This window comes from Thamnophis elegans, chromosome 3 (assembly GCF_009769535.1).
Source record: "Thamnophis elegans isolate rThaEle1 chromosome 3, rThaEle1.pri, whole genome shotgun sequence".
NCBI classification, from domain to species: domain Eukaryota; kingdom Metazoa; phylum Chordata; class Lepidosauria; order Squamata; family Colubridae; genus Thamnophis; species Thamnophis elegans.
The window spans coordinates 30,511,991-30,524,380 of record NC_045543.1 but is presented as its reverse complement, the minus strand read 5'-3'; the positions used below and the strand labels follow the sequence as shown (position 1 = coordinate 30,524,380).

The 12,390-nt window shown below is 41.3% G+C and overlaps 1 protein-coding gene across 3 annotated transcripts in view; it reads right to left on the bottom strand.

Moving 5' to 3' along the window:
- The window catches only part of LOC116505849 (cytochrome P450 2K6-like), a 35,763-nt gene extending 23,992 nt beyond the window's left edge, over positions 1 to 11,771 (bottom strand). For 2 of the 3 annotated variants that reach the window (XM_032213289.1, XM_032213288.1), the window contains exons 1-3: positions 11,476 to 11,767; positions 9,845 to 10,007; positions 1,892 to 2,041 (exon numbers count right to left, since the gene is read on the bottom strand). In XM_032213289.1, the coding sequence (XP_032069180.1) occupies positions 1,892 to 2,041; positions 9,845 to 10,007; positions 11,476 to 11,658 (496 nt within the window). In that variant the 5' untranslated portion in view covers positions 11,659 to 11,767. Of the gene's footprint in view, positions 1 to 1,891; positions 2,042 to 9,844; positions 10,008 to 11,475 lie in introns of all 3 variants that reach the window. The other variant, XM_032213287.1, reaches the window with a different exon arrangement.
- Positions 11,772 to 12,390: the final 619 nt, after the last annotated feature.

The window sequence follows — 12,390 nt, the reverse complement described above, 5'->3', positions numbered from 1 at the left end:
TTTCTACTTTTTAGATATTTTGTTCATTTTTTGTTATCTCATTTTGTATTTTCCCTATTTTGTCATCTGTTCTTCTAATCTAATCGTTCATTTCTCCCACCTCCATTTTAATTTCTTCATAATTTTTCCTAGTCTCCTCATGATTTTTTGTAATTGTTTCTTGCATCTTCATCATTGTTTCCTGTATCATAATTAATGTTGCTTGCATGCACTGATGGTTTGTTGTTGAACTCGCTTTTTCAATGCCTAGCGTACTCGCTATTGTACGCTTATTTGAGGGTGATGATGTTGCTGATGCCAGGTTGGATTCTACCTTCTTGTTCATTTTACTAATAGCTGTTGTACTCATCACTTTTATCTTCTTTTCCCACAATAGTGTATACTTCTCCCCACGCACTTCTTATTTTCCATCTCTTACCAGCCCTTTTAATCTCTAAACTGAAACATTGAAAACTGAATCGTTTGGTGAAAATTTTTGGATAAAAATGAATGTTCTGGTAAAAATTACATTTTTATTTCAGATAATGCATGTTTTAACAACAGATTTGCCATTTAAACAATCAGTACCCAGAGATAATATTTTATTTCATCTTAAAATTCTCAGATCATTGAATGTAAATATATTGTTATTCTGGGTTTCAAAAGTTTAAACAATCATATATGCCAATGGTTATCTCTTTGCTGCTATCCCATTGTCATGCCAATTTTTGCAGCTCTGATATCATGTGTTAGGCTTATCAAACATATTTTATAATCTGGAGTGGGGGCTTCAAGGATTAATATTTTAGAAAATATGGAATGATTTTTCCCTTTGTATTAGCTACCAGTTAGGTATGATGATGAATAATTAGAGACATTGTACATTACCCAGAGTCACTGTGTGCATTGGGCAGTCATATAAATCTGTTTGGTAAATAAATTAATAAGTAACAATTAAGGATCAATTTGATCCTTAAAACTGAGTTGAAATTATCATGCAGGGTAATTCAATATTGACAATTAATAAACAGTACTTTTGTTGGGGAATGTGGTAGAGTATGATGTATATCTTTTCATGCACCTAGATGATGTGTTTATGTTCTTTGAGAAACTGAAACGTTATTACAGAGCCGAGGTGGCGCAGAGGTTAAATGCATCACTGCAGGCTACTTCAGCTGACTGCAGTTCTGCAGTTCGGCTGTTCAAATCTCACCGGCTCAAGGTTGTCTCAGCCTTCCATCCTTCCGAGGTGGGTAAAATGAGGACCCAGATTGTTGTTGGGGGCAATATGCTGACTCTGTAAACCACTTAGAGAGGGCTGAAAGCCCTATGAAGCGGTATATAAGTCTAACTGCTATTGCTATTGCTATTATCGTTGACCCAAAGCAGGAAGGAGCAACAACTCCAGTTTATAACATTCTTATATCTTTATAAGGAGAGTTATACTCTAGTACTGTCCCTTATGTGATACAAATTAGTAAGCCTAGAATGTTCATTTATAAGAGATTATTCGCTTGTACAAAACTAGCTATTCAAGAATTTGAAATAAGAAACTATTCCCACTATGAACATTACCAGAAGGGATTTTGATATCCTGTCAGCTTACTAGGTAGATCAGACAGGAAACATGACCAGATGAGCTAATTCTAGTTTATTGTACAGTTATACTAACCTAATTTTTCAATTCTGAAATGGCTTCTCTCCATCTATCACTTTTGCAGCCCCAAAAGCTAAGGAAGATCTTTTCTGAGCCCATTGCCCAATCCACATTTCTGCTGTGTTCTAAGTTGCCTTTTATCTGATGATTCCTTGGCTGCATCTAGTTGCCCTGTCTCTCAAATTATTATTATTTCACACTCTACATTTGTCCTGAAAGATATCAGTAAAGCATTAGGAGGAAACGACAACCTACCTGCATAAGTCTGAATTGTTTTTGTCAAGACGTTACACTCTTCAATGATTTTGTCTTCAATAGTCTTCTTGCCCATTCCATAATCCCGTAATGTGGACAATGTAAATCGTCGCATTGTTTTCCAGTTCTCACCATGAGAAAAAATAAGACCTGAAGATTAAGACAAGAGATCAAATTTAAAATCCATTTGTAATAGCAAAGTGCCACCATTAAAAGGCATATCATCTCTTTTGAAAGTATTTCCACAATTGTTAGATTATCAAATATAAAAGATGTGAAAAACAGTTGTTTCTTTTTTATAATATATTTTTAATTTCATTCAAAACAAAATTAAAATACAAAACTTAAAAAAAAATCCAAGAAGACATAAAGGGAAAAAAAACCCCACAAAACAAACAAAACATTAAAAAGATACAGCAAGGAAAAAATACATTATACATATATAATGGATATTGATTAACATATCACTACAACATTAATTCCCACCCCTTGTGAAACAGGGTTTTCCAACATTTTTAAGCTACTAAATCTATTTGCAACTTTTGATCTGTCCTTTATAAGTTATATTAATGACAAAGCAGTTAACAGGAACAACAATAATAGCAAAACAGAACAAAATTAAAGTTTCAAAGCTCTGTTAACAAGGTATTATTGTAATCCACTGTAAAAAACTTGCCATGGCATTTTATCTATCCCAAATCATTCCAAAAGTTATAAATAGATCATCCTGGGTCAAATACCCATGTTTGTTCCTTAATATCATCTCTTTCAATTGTTGTTTAATTAAATATAGCAGATTCAATCTCCAGAATAGGTCTATTTTCCTATCAAATTGCAAGCAAAAGTAGTTGCCAGTTAACAGCAATAAATCCATCCCGTCTCCCTCCATCTTTATAGGTTAGGTTAGGTTAGGTTTATTGGATTTATATGCCGCCCTTCTCCCAAGGACTCAGGGCGGCGTACAACATAAAAGAAAACACATATTACAAAAATTAAAAGGGACATTAAATAAAGTATCCAAAAAAACCCCAATTGATATTTACAATAAAAATTTAAAAATTAAATTAAAATTAACAACCAAATTAATCCTATATTTTATTCTATTCAGGCCAGGCTGGCTTTCTGGAAAAGCCAACTTTTTAGGGCGCGTCAGAAGGACCGGAGATCGGGGATTATGCGAAGCTCTGGGGGCAGCTCATTCCAGAGGAAAGGCGCTCCCACAGAGAAGGCTCTCCCCCTGGGGGTCACTATCCAACACTGTCTGGCCGATGGCACCCTGAGGAGGCTAACTTTGTGGGATCACACGGGATGGTGGGATGTTACTGGTGGCAGTAGGTGGTCTCGCAGGTATCCTGGGCCTAAGCCATGGAGCGCTTTAAAGGTCATAATTAGTACCTTGAATTGCACCCGGAAGACAACCGGCAACCAGTGCAGGCCGCTTAAAAGGGGTGTAACATGAGAGCACCTAGGTACCCCCATGATAACCCACGCAGCCGCATTCTGGACCAGTTGAAGTCTCCTGGTGTTCTTCAAGGGCAGCCCCATGTAGAGAGCATTACAGTAGTCCAGGCGAGAAAGGAAGAGGGCATGAGTGACTGTGCACAGAGCATCCCAATCCAGAAATGGGTGCAACTGACGTATCAGGTGAACCTGGTAAAAGGCCCCCCTGGTCACGGCCGTCAGGTGTTCTTCTAAACTAAGCCGCGTATCCAGGAGGACTCCCAGATTGCGAGCCCTCTCTGCGGGGGGTAAAGTTTCTCCCCCTATCATCAAAGATGGAACAAGATGCACAAATCAGGATGACGGAAACCACAGCCACTCAGTCTTGGAGGGATTGAGCTTGAGCCTGTTCCTCCCCATCCAGATCCACACAGCCTCCAGGCATCGGGACATCACATCAAGGGCAACGTTCGGGTGGTTTGGGGTAGAGATGAAAAGCTGGGTATCATCAGCATATTGATGATACCATACCCCAAAACCACGGATGATCTCGTCCAGCAGTTTCATATATATGTTGAACAGGAAGGGTGAGAGAACCGATCCCTGGGGCACACCACAAGTGATGCGCCTCGGGGTCGATCCCTGTCCTCCCGTCAACATGAACTGTGACCGATTCGACAGGTAGGAGGAGAACCACTGCAAAACGATGCCCCCCACTCCCAACCCCCCGGGTCGCAGTAGGATACCATGGTCGATGGTATCGAAAGCTGCTGAGAGATCTAATAGTACCAGGATAGAGGAGCAGCCCCTGTCCCGGGCCTGCCAGAGATCATCAACCAATGTGACCAATGCCGTCTCCATGCTGTACCCAGGTCTGAAACCCAACTGAAATGGATCCAGATAGGCAGCTTCATCCAGGTACTGGGGAAGCTGATGTGCTACCACACTCTCGACAACCTTCGCTACAAAGTGAAGGTTGGAGATTGGACGATAGTTGGATAAAGAGGCTGGGTCCAGGGAAGGCTTCTTAAGGAGAGGCCTCACCACCGCCTCCTTCAAGGCGGTGGGAAAGAACCCCTCTCTCAATGAAGCATTGGTAATCGCTTGGAGCCATCCTTGTGTCACCTCCCGGGAAGCCGAAACTAACCAAGAGGGACATGGGTCCAGCACACAAGTGGCAGCACTGAGTCTCCCCATAATCCTGTCCATGCCCTCGGGGATCACAGGGTCAAACTCATCCCAGATAGTCTCCAAAAGATTTATCCCCGCCAACTCACCCAAATCTATGCAGTCAGAGTCCAAGCCTGTCCAGATCTGAGTGATTTTATCCTGCAGATACTGAACAAATTCTTCAGCCCTACCCTACAAGGGGTGTTCCCCAATTCCTTGGTTAAGTAAGGAGTGGGTCACCCTAAACAGGGGGGTTGGGCAGTTATCTGCGGATGCGATAAGAGTGGAAAAATGTTGCCATTTTGCCGCTTTTATCACCACTAAGTAGGATTTAATATGAATTCTTACTAGTGTTCGATCAGATTCGGACCAGCTGGCCCTCCAACCACTCTCTAGGCGTCTTTTCCGGTGTTTCATCTCCTGGAGTTCCTCAGTAAACCAGGGAGCTACCTAGGATCGACACTGGGTCAGAGGCCACAAAGGCACAACATGGTCCAAGGCCCCAGTGGCCGCCCTATCCCAGGCTTCCACTAGGGCTTCGGTCGAGCTGTGAGCAAGGGATTCAGGAAAAGTCCCAAGCTCCATCAGGAACTTTCAGGGTCCATCAGGCGTCTGGGGACGGAACCATCTAGTCAGTTCCGCCTCCCTGCGGCGAAGGGTAGCAGTATGGAAGTCAAGCCTGATGAGGAAATGATCAAACCACGATAAGGGTTGGATAGAAATATCCCCTAAATCTAGATCATTCATCCACTGTCCAGAGACCAAAATCAGGTCGAGCGTGTGTCCCCTGTTATGGGTGGGGTCTTGAATTAACTGAATTAAGTCCATAGCCATCATGGAAGCCATGAATTCCCGAGCTGACTCGGATTTTTTGCCAATGAAAGGCAGATTGAAACCCCCCAGGATCATAAGCCTGGGGAAATCAACCGCCAATCTGGCTAATACAATCAGCAGCTCCGGCAGGGCCGATGAAATGTAGCAGGGAGACAGGTTTGTAACAAAAAGGCCCACCTGAACTCCAAGGCCCCATTTCACAAAAAGGGACTCACACCCGCCTATCTGAGGCACAGTGACCTCCTGAGGTCCGAGACTTTCCCTAATAACCACCGCCACCCCCCACCCCTGCCCTGGGCTCTTGGCTGGTGAAATGCCTGGAAGCCTGGTGGGCATAATTCACTAAGGGGAACACCCCCCTCATGGCCCAACCAGGTCTCCATAATGCATGCCAGGTCTGCTCTACCCTCTTGTATGAGGTTGTAAATGAGGGGAGCCTTATGTACAACCTGGTGTTAAGCGACACCAGCCGGAGACCAGGGTCCTATAATCCCGAGCACCTGGGGGTGCAAGAAGGGCAATGAGGGTCAGAATATGCAATCACTCTTAAACAACAAACCCGCGTCCCCTGAACATAATTTGGCCCTCGGCCCCCACCATATCTGCCTCTCCCACAAACAGTAGAGATGGTAAACCCCCTAATGTGGTGGCTTAATGTCTCCCCCGGAATCCCAACCCTTCCCAGCACTCCCAATCCATGCCCATTAGTTAGCTCTGGCCTGTGCCCTGGCAGACTCTCCCCCTCCCAAGCCTGTATGAGACAGCCGGATCAACCCCCCCACCCCCCTTTAAAATTTGATTTAAAAAACCCTGTAAGAAACCCCTAAGAAGTCTCTTCTTCGCATGCCACCTCTCAGGATCCCAAGATCTGTCATTAAGGAAGTGTCTTGATAGGCAAGAAGGCCATCCCCGGGGAAAGGGGGAGTTCCCAAAGGGAGTAAAGTTATGTCGCAGTATAACATAGAGGAGAGTGTGGCATCAACCAAATGGGATGACATCACGAGGAGATGGAATGGGGAGATGACATGTCCACAAGGGAAGCAGCTGACAGTGTTCAAGGGGGTAGCGGGAAGCTTATGTCAATCATAGCAATGGTCGGTGTTAAGGACAATATGTAGGGGTAACAGCCAGATGTCAGAATAGAAGCAGATGATAAATTGCGAAGTGGTGAAGCGGCCAGTGATGGCAGTGGTGAGGACAGTGGCGGCAGCGGCGGCTGCTCCAACAGCTCCAACAACTCCAACAACTAAGCTCCATCCATGCCAGCCACACTCATATCCATCACCAGGGCCGCACTCCGTTGGCCCAGTCCATAGTGTCACAAGAGGAAGGGCCAAATGGCCAAATGGCACAGTACAGTGGCCCAGGGAACAGCGGTGATATCGGAGGGGGTCACAACGAAGGACACCCTCCCACTCCAACTGCGCCCATGCCAACTACTGAAGCCATCTTCCGCTTGCATCAATATCCATGCCAGCTGCTTCAACCACTCCCTGCTGGTCCAGCCTATCACATCCATAAGCAAGGTTGGTGGGGGGAGCAACCGGGATAACACAATGGCATGGGGAGCGGCAGTGGCAGAAACCCCAGGCAGGGCGTCCTGCCGCCGCCGCTGACCACACCCACGCTGGCAGCTGCAGACACTCTCCATTCTCCATTCACCACCAACTGCCCTGTTTCACTCACGACATTCCAGCTACAAGGCAGGAAATTGCAGCTCAAGAGTACCCCCGAGGTCCCAGGACGTTCTCGTAGCTGGACCTGGAGCCAACAATGGAACAGGGTACCCCCTGCAAGCCCCGAGAAGGACAATCAGCTCCCCGAAGCTCTCCTCAAACACGACAGGACACCATCTTGGGCATGCTCAGTAGAGAACTTTATAGAGGAAAGGAATTTGTCTCTCTCCCTTCTATGATGTTGAAGAAATGTACAGATTTAAGCTTTGGAACAACAGATGAAATTTACTTTGCTGGTTCTCCCGCCGTGAGTTCTCTAGCTGTGAGAGCTCCTGGATATGGAACTGGATCAAAGTCCTTTTGTATAGCTTTATTCAAAGATAAAGCCTCAGATCCTAACGCTTTTTTTGGACAATCATAGCTTGTTCAAGCTTTTTGAAGAAAAATCCAGCTAGAAGCTGCATATTTCCCGACCCTTCTTTCGTAGGTTTCAGGCACTGTTCAGCCATTTACTTCCTCTTAATATGGCTGCTGCACGGTAAGAGTTCCTTTCTTTCTCTTACCAGTGATCGGCTGATTTCACTGCTAAAGCTGATTCTTTGGAAGTGCTGTTTCCTGATTTTGAATAGGAGCACTTAGGAGTGACCTAAGACAACTTTTAGAGGACCATGGACCCAGTGGGGAAGGGGGTCTTAAAGATTCCAATTCCCTCTGGAAGCAGTCAAAAAGTCACTGTATATACAACTTCCTGTCAAGCAGTTTCATTTTCTAAGCATGCTTGAGTATTAACTTTCATTTTTTGAATTTATTGTTTTATATTGCTTTTTGCTTTAAAAATTGATTCGTAGTTGAATGTTTTTATTTCAACCCCTTATTGGACTTTAATTACTTTCCCCCTTTTTTTCCTTTTGATATACAGTAAATTATTCTGGATAACCTCTGTCCCTTCCGTATGAAAAGCCCAGTGGTGAAGAGCTACCAGACTCTTACAACTGGATACTGTATTTTTTGAATTTGTAAAATATCTGGATTTTATTACTATTAAATTTTTCTTATAACCTTGAATTGAAATCATATATTCTTCTTCTTTGTTCCATGACTAAATTTCACAGATTAATGAAAAGCAGTTAAAAGCAGCTTCTTTCTATGTAATCTTTCCATCAAACATTTATTGATCTCTTTATAAGGGAACTGTCAAAGCAGTAGGCATGCTCTGCGGAATCTACATACATACAAATGGCTGTGATTGTGTGTGAGTATTTGTGTGTGTGTGTGTGTTCCAGCATAACTGACAATTTCAACCAAACTTGGTACACAGATGAGTTACTTTCTGGAAACAAATACTGTGGGGTTAAGACTCCCCTCAGTGTGTATATTCTGTTAAGATACAGACTGTTGTGCCTTAAAATAGCTTCTACTGTACTGCCTTAAAATGGCTTCTACTGTACAGCGCAATGGAGTTGCCATAGTAATGGCTACACAGTACTCCACAAGAAGGCTCCCTCTGGTATGGGGGAAAATCCAACATTAGAAATGGAGGCATAGGGAAAACATTCTGAACTAATTTAATTGTTGCCAAAATCAGGGCTCAGGGAGAAGTTACTCTTGTCATCGTCTTTTTAGGAATTGCAGTGACATTCATGGAAGGAGGAAGGGCAGCCAATTCAGCACTTATGTTACCACTTGATATTTAATACAGGATTGGGATAAATACCCGGGAAATGCCGGGTTATCAGCTAGGTGATTAAAAAAACTGGAAGATTAGCTAAAAGTTGTGAGAATTTATACCACTGAGGAAAAAAATCATTGTGGAACTGAGTGAAATTAATTCCCCATTTGATTGTCAGGTAAGGTAAACTACCTAAATCCTGAAAAGTTCCCTGGAGATTAAGGATAAATTCAAGGAATCACCCCATACATCCCTGGACAGTTAGAGTTCTTGGAGAGATCATTGAAGCTGCATTTATGATTCCTTTGGTGGGTGGACAATTAAGAGGAAAGGAAGGAAATCTTGTCCGCCAGGTGGGGCATAGCCCCATAAAGGACTCTAGTGCCAACACTCTAATTTCTAAGCATTTCTCTTTTTTGTTTAGTTTTGTGTCTGACAGACGCTTTCTTTTAGCACAGAGTTATTTTTTCTTCCTGGAATCAGCATTTTTAAACTATTTTTGTAATGACTTTAGTAAGGATGATGGAATTGTGATAATAATTAGAAAAGAAATGTGAATGTTCAGGGACTATTTAACTGAAGTTGTGTGGACTGATAAATTTGAAGAAAAGTTTTTTGGCTATTTGGAGACTCTACATTTGAAATTCTAAGCTTAGTTTCCTTTATTTTACTTGTTCTCTGGGAAAGTTATTCTTTTATTTTTCAATATGCAGAGTGGCTAAGGAGGACAAACAAATATAATTTGATGCTTTCTGCAGTCCTTTTTAAAATTTACACAGATTATTCATTATTGAGTAGCTGTACATACATGGAGCTGTATATATATGGAGAAAAATAAAAAGAAATATATGCATAACATTGGGATACTTCAAACCGAAATTTTCAAAGTGGAACCAAACCGTGTCTGTGTATGTGTAGTGGGGAAAATGTTTTTGCTACAGTTTTGCCATTACTTTTTATTCTCTTTTTATTCCCAATTATTAAGAGTTGGGATCAGGCCAAAATAGCAACACAAATATTGTTTCTCTATCCTGTTTGGATTGACAGAAGTTATCCCGGTTCTCTGAGGTTATTGCCCAGGAAAAATTCAGGTGAAAGGTTCTACAGAATACTGATCACACATTGAAATGATTGTCACCTATGATCCAGAATGAAACAACTCACCAAAGCCCTTTGCAAAATCCTCAAAAAAGGGGACGGAGGCTCTCTCTGCAAATGCATCAGCCTGGTTCACTAGAGCCTCTTTCACTGTCTCATAACCAGTCAGCACCACCATTTCCTGGAATCCCAGTCTGAGGCGGAAAACAGGACCATATTTTTTGGACAACTGAAATTCAACAGATGAAAAGCAAAAGACTGTTTGATCAACCATTAATAATTAATCATGCAGAATTTTGTTTAAATTTTAACATCTCACTATTCCAAGGTTGAGATCATGTTTTTCTCTGTTTTTGCTTTATGCTTTATGCATTTATTATTATTATTATTGTGTTTGTGTGTGTGTATCAAATCAAAATGACCATTATGTAATAAGAGAGTTCTTGCATACTGAATGATCATATCAAATAAATGTTTCTCATAAACATTCTCATAAAAGCCTCAACTACGTAGGACACTATATGAAGATGAAGCCTGCACAAGAGGTATACTTATATTCCAGCATTTTGCAAAGCTGCCTTGAAGCCTCTAGTGCTAGACATACAGTTGAATTTTAATTAAAATAGACTCTTCTCAGTTGTTGAAAGGATCACACAGAAACTTTCCTATTGTGTCCCTTGTAGTTTCTGATCATGGGAATTCCTTAAGGAAACAAAATAAAATATATTCTTGTAAGTGACTCTGAAAATCAGAAAAATAGCCTCTTCCTCTTCTTAAAAAGATGTAAGAAAATCTTGCATCTAATGTTGCTCCCTGAAGAAATTATTTTAATTAAAATGTTGCTTAAAACATAGGAGTGCCTCTAAGAACTTATAGAAATCATTCAGTTTAACAGTATTTATATTTCCATGGAGTTTGAAGCAGCTCTGCAAATCTGAATGAACAACTACAAAATTTTACATCTATTAACAAATGTCAGTGAAGATTCTCAGTCAGTCAGGTACAGTTGCCTAGAAGTTGAGTCATGGCAAGTGGACTTCTTTTCTTTTTTTGTTTGAAACTTTTGACTGCTTATCCAATTAGCTTCTTCAGTCTGAGCAAGTTGGGGAAGGGGACCCCATGTATGTCCTCCAGGGTAGTTAAGTGAGTAGGCAGAAAGTTGTTAAGGGTCATTGCTCAAAATTCCTTCTCTTAAATGGGTTCTAATGAGCCTATCCAGATTAGGTGAGACATAGCAATAGCACTTAGACCACTTGAGACCAGCCTGGAGAACATATAGTGTCAGGCCTGGAAGCCATCCTTTCCTTTGGAGATTCTGGACATATAGTATATGGGGTCCCCCTAACCAACTTGAAGTTATTTGGAATAAATAGTCAAATGTTTCAAACCAAAAAAGAAAAGAAGCCCAGTTGCCATCATTCAACTTCCAGACATCCATCAAAAAGAAAAAGATTTTTTTGAATAATTCTTCCAGGACTCACAAATATAACAGAATAACATAACAAAGTTGGGATGGACCTTGGAGGTCTTCTAGTCCAAACCCTTGTTCAAGCAGGATATATTCAGATTTAGGTAAATCTGATTTTTAAAATATGTCCATAGACATTGAAAAACTTCAGCGAACATACAAGACTTATTATTATTTCAATATATTTTGGCAAAGAATGTAAAGATACCTGTTAATCACCACACTTTACCTTGATCATTGTTCTGTAAGGCCTCTTTAGATCCATCATGTGCAGGTTTCCCAAAATGGGTATAGTCCTGGGTCCTGGGGGGAGATTGGGGCAGCTGTTATTCCAGAAACTTCCCTTTTGCAAAAGGAACATAATTGCAAGAATAAATAGTAATACAATTAAAATTGTTCCAGTCCAATCCATTTCCTTTTAGTAATAAGTTTTCAGTAACAACTACAACGAACTGAATTAGATGTAGCTTATCTTCTCTTTCTACTGAATCATTGGCACGCCCTTTCACTTGTTTTCTCTTTCCTCCTCAGGCCTTTGACCTGAATTGCATGGGTGGGATCTATGAAACCTTTGGCAAGTTTAAACTTATTTGAGTTGTGCAATAATCCAACATTTAGGATAGATGTTAATAATATTGTATATAGCCCTCATGTAAATGTTTCACTCTACAGTTAAGAATTCCAACAAATGGAATTAAATTAAGCAATACTGGGTCCGAAGAACAAAATAAGCGTGCCTTCTTGAATAATTATATAGTTACTTATTGAGCAAATGTTTTTACGTTGGCTGAATGATAAAGAATTTTCCATGTCTTTATGAGTAGGAAAAAAGAGTCTTTTCTGGGGGTGGGGGAGTTGCATGATCTCTTATTGGCCACAAAGATTTTGTAAGAAGCCCCTTCCCCCAGAGAATGAAATATTTTGGGGAGTATTAAAAAAGGCAGAATATTATATTTCTCCAAAGGAGAAATGGAGAAAAATCCTAAGAAAGGCAGAAAGCAGCACCAACAGCCTCCAGCAGTCTGGAGATGGATATTTTGTCTAGAGTCTAGAGTCTAGAGATGGATATTTTGTACCCATTAAGAAAGACTGGGTCACTATTCATAAACAAAAGATCTTCAGTTCCAGTTGATGGGATTAAGAA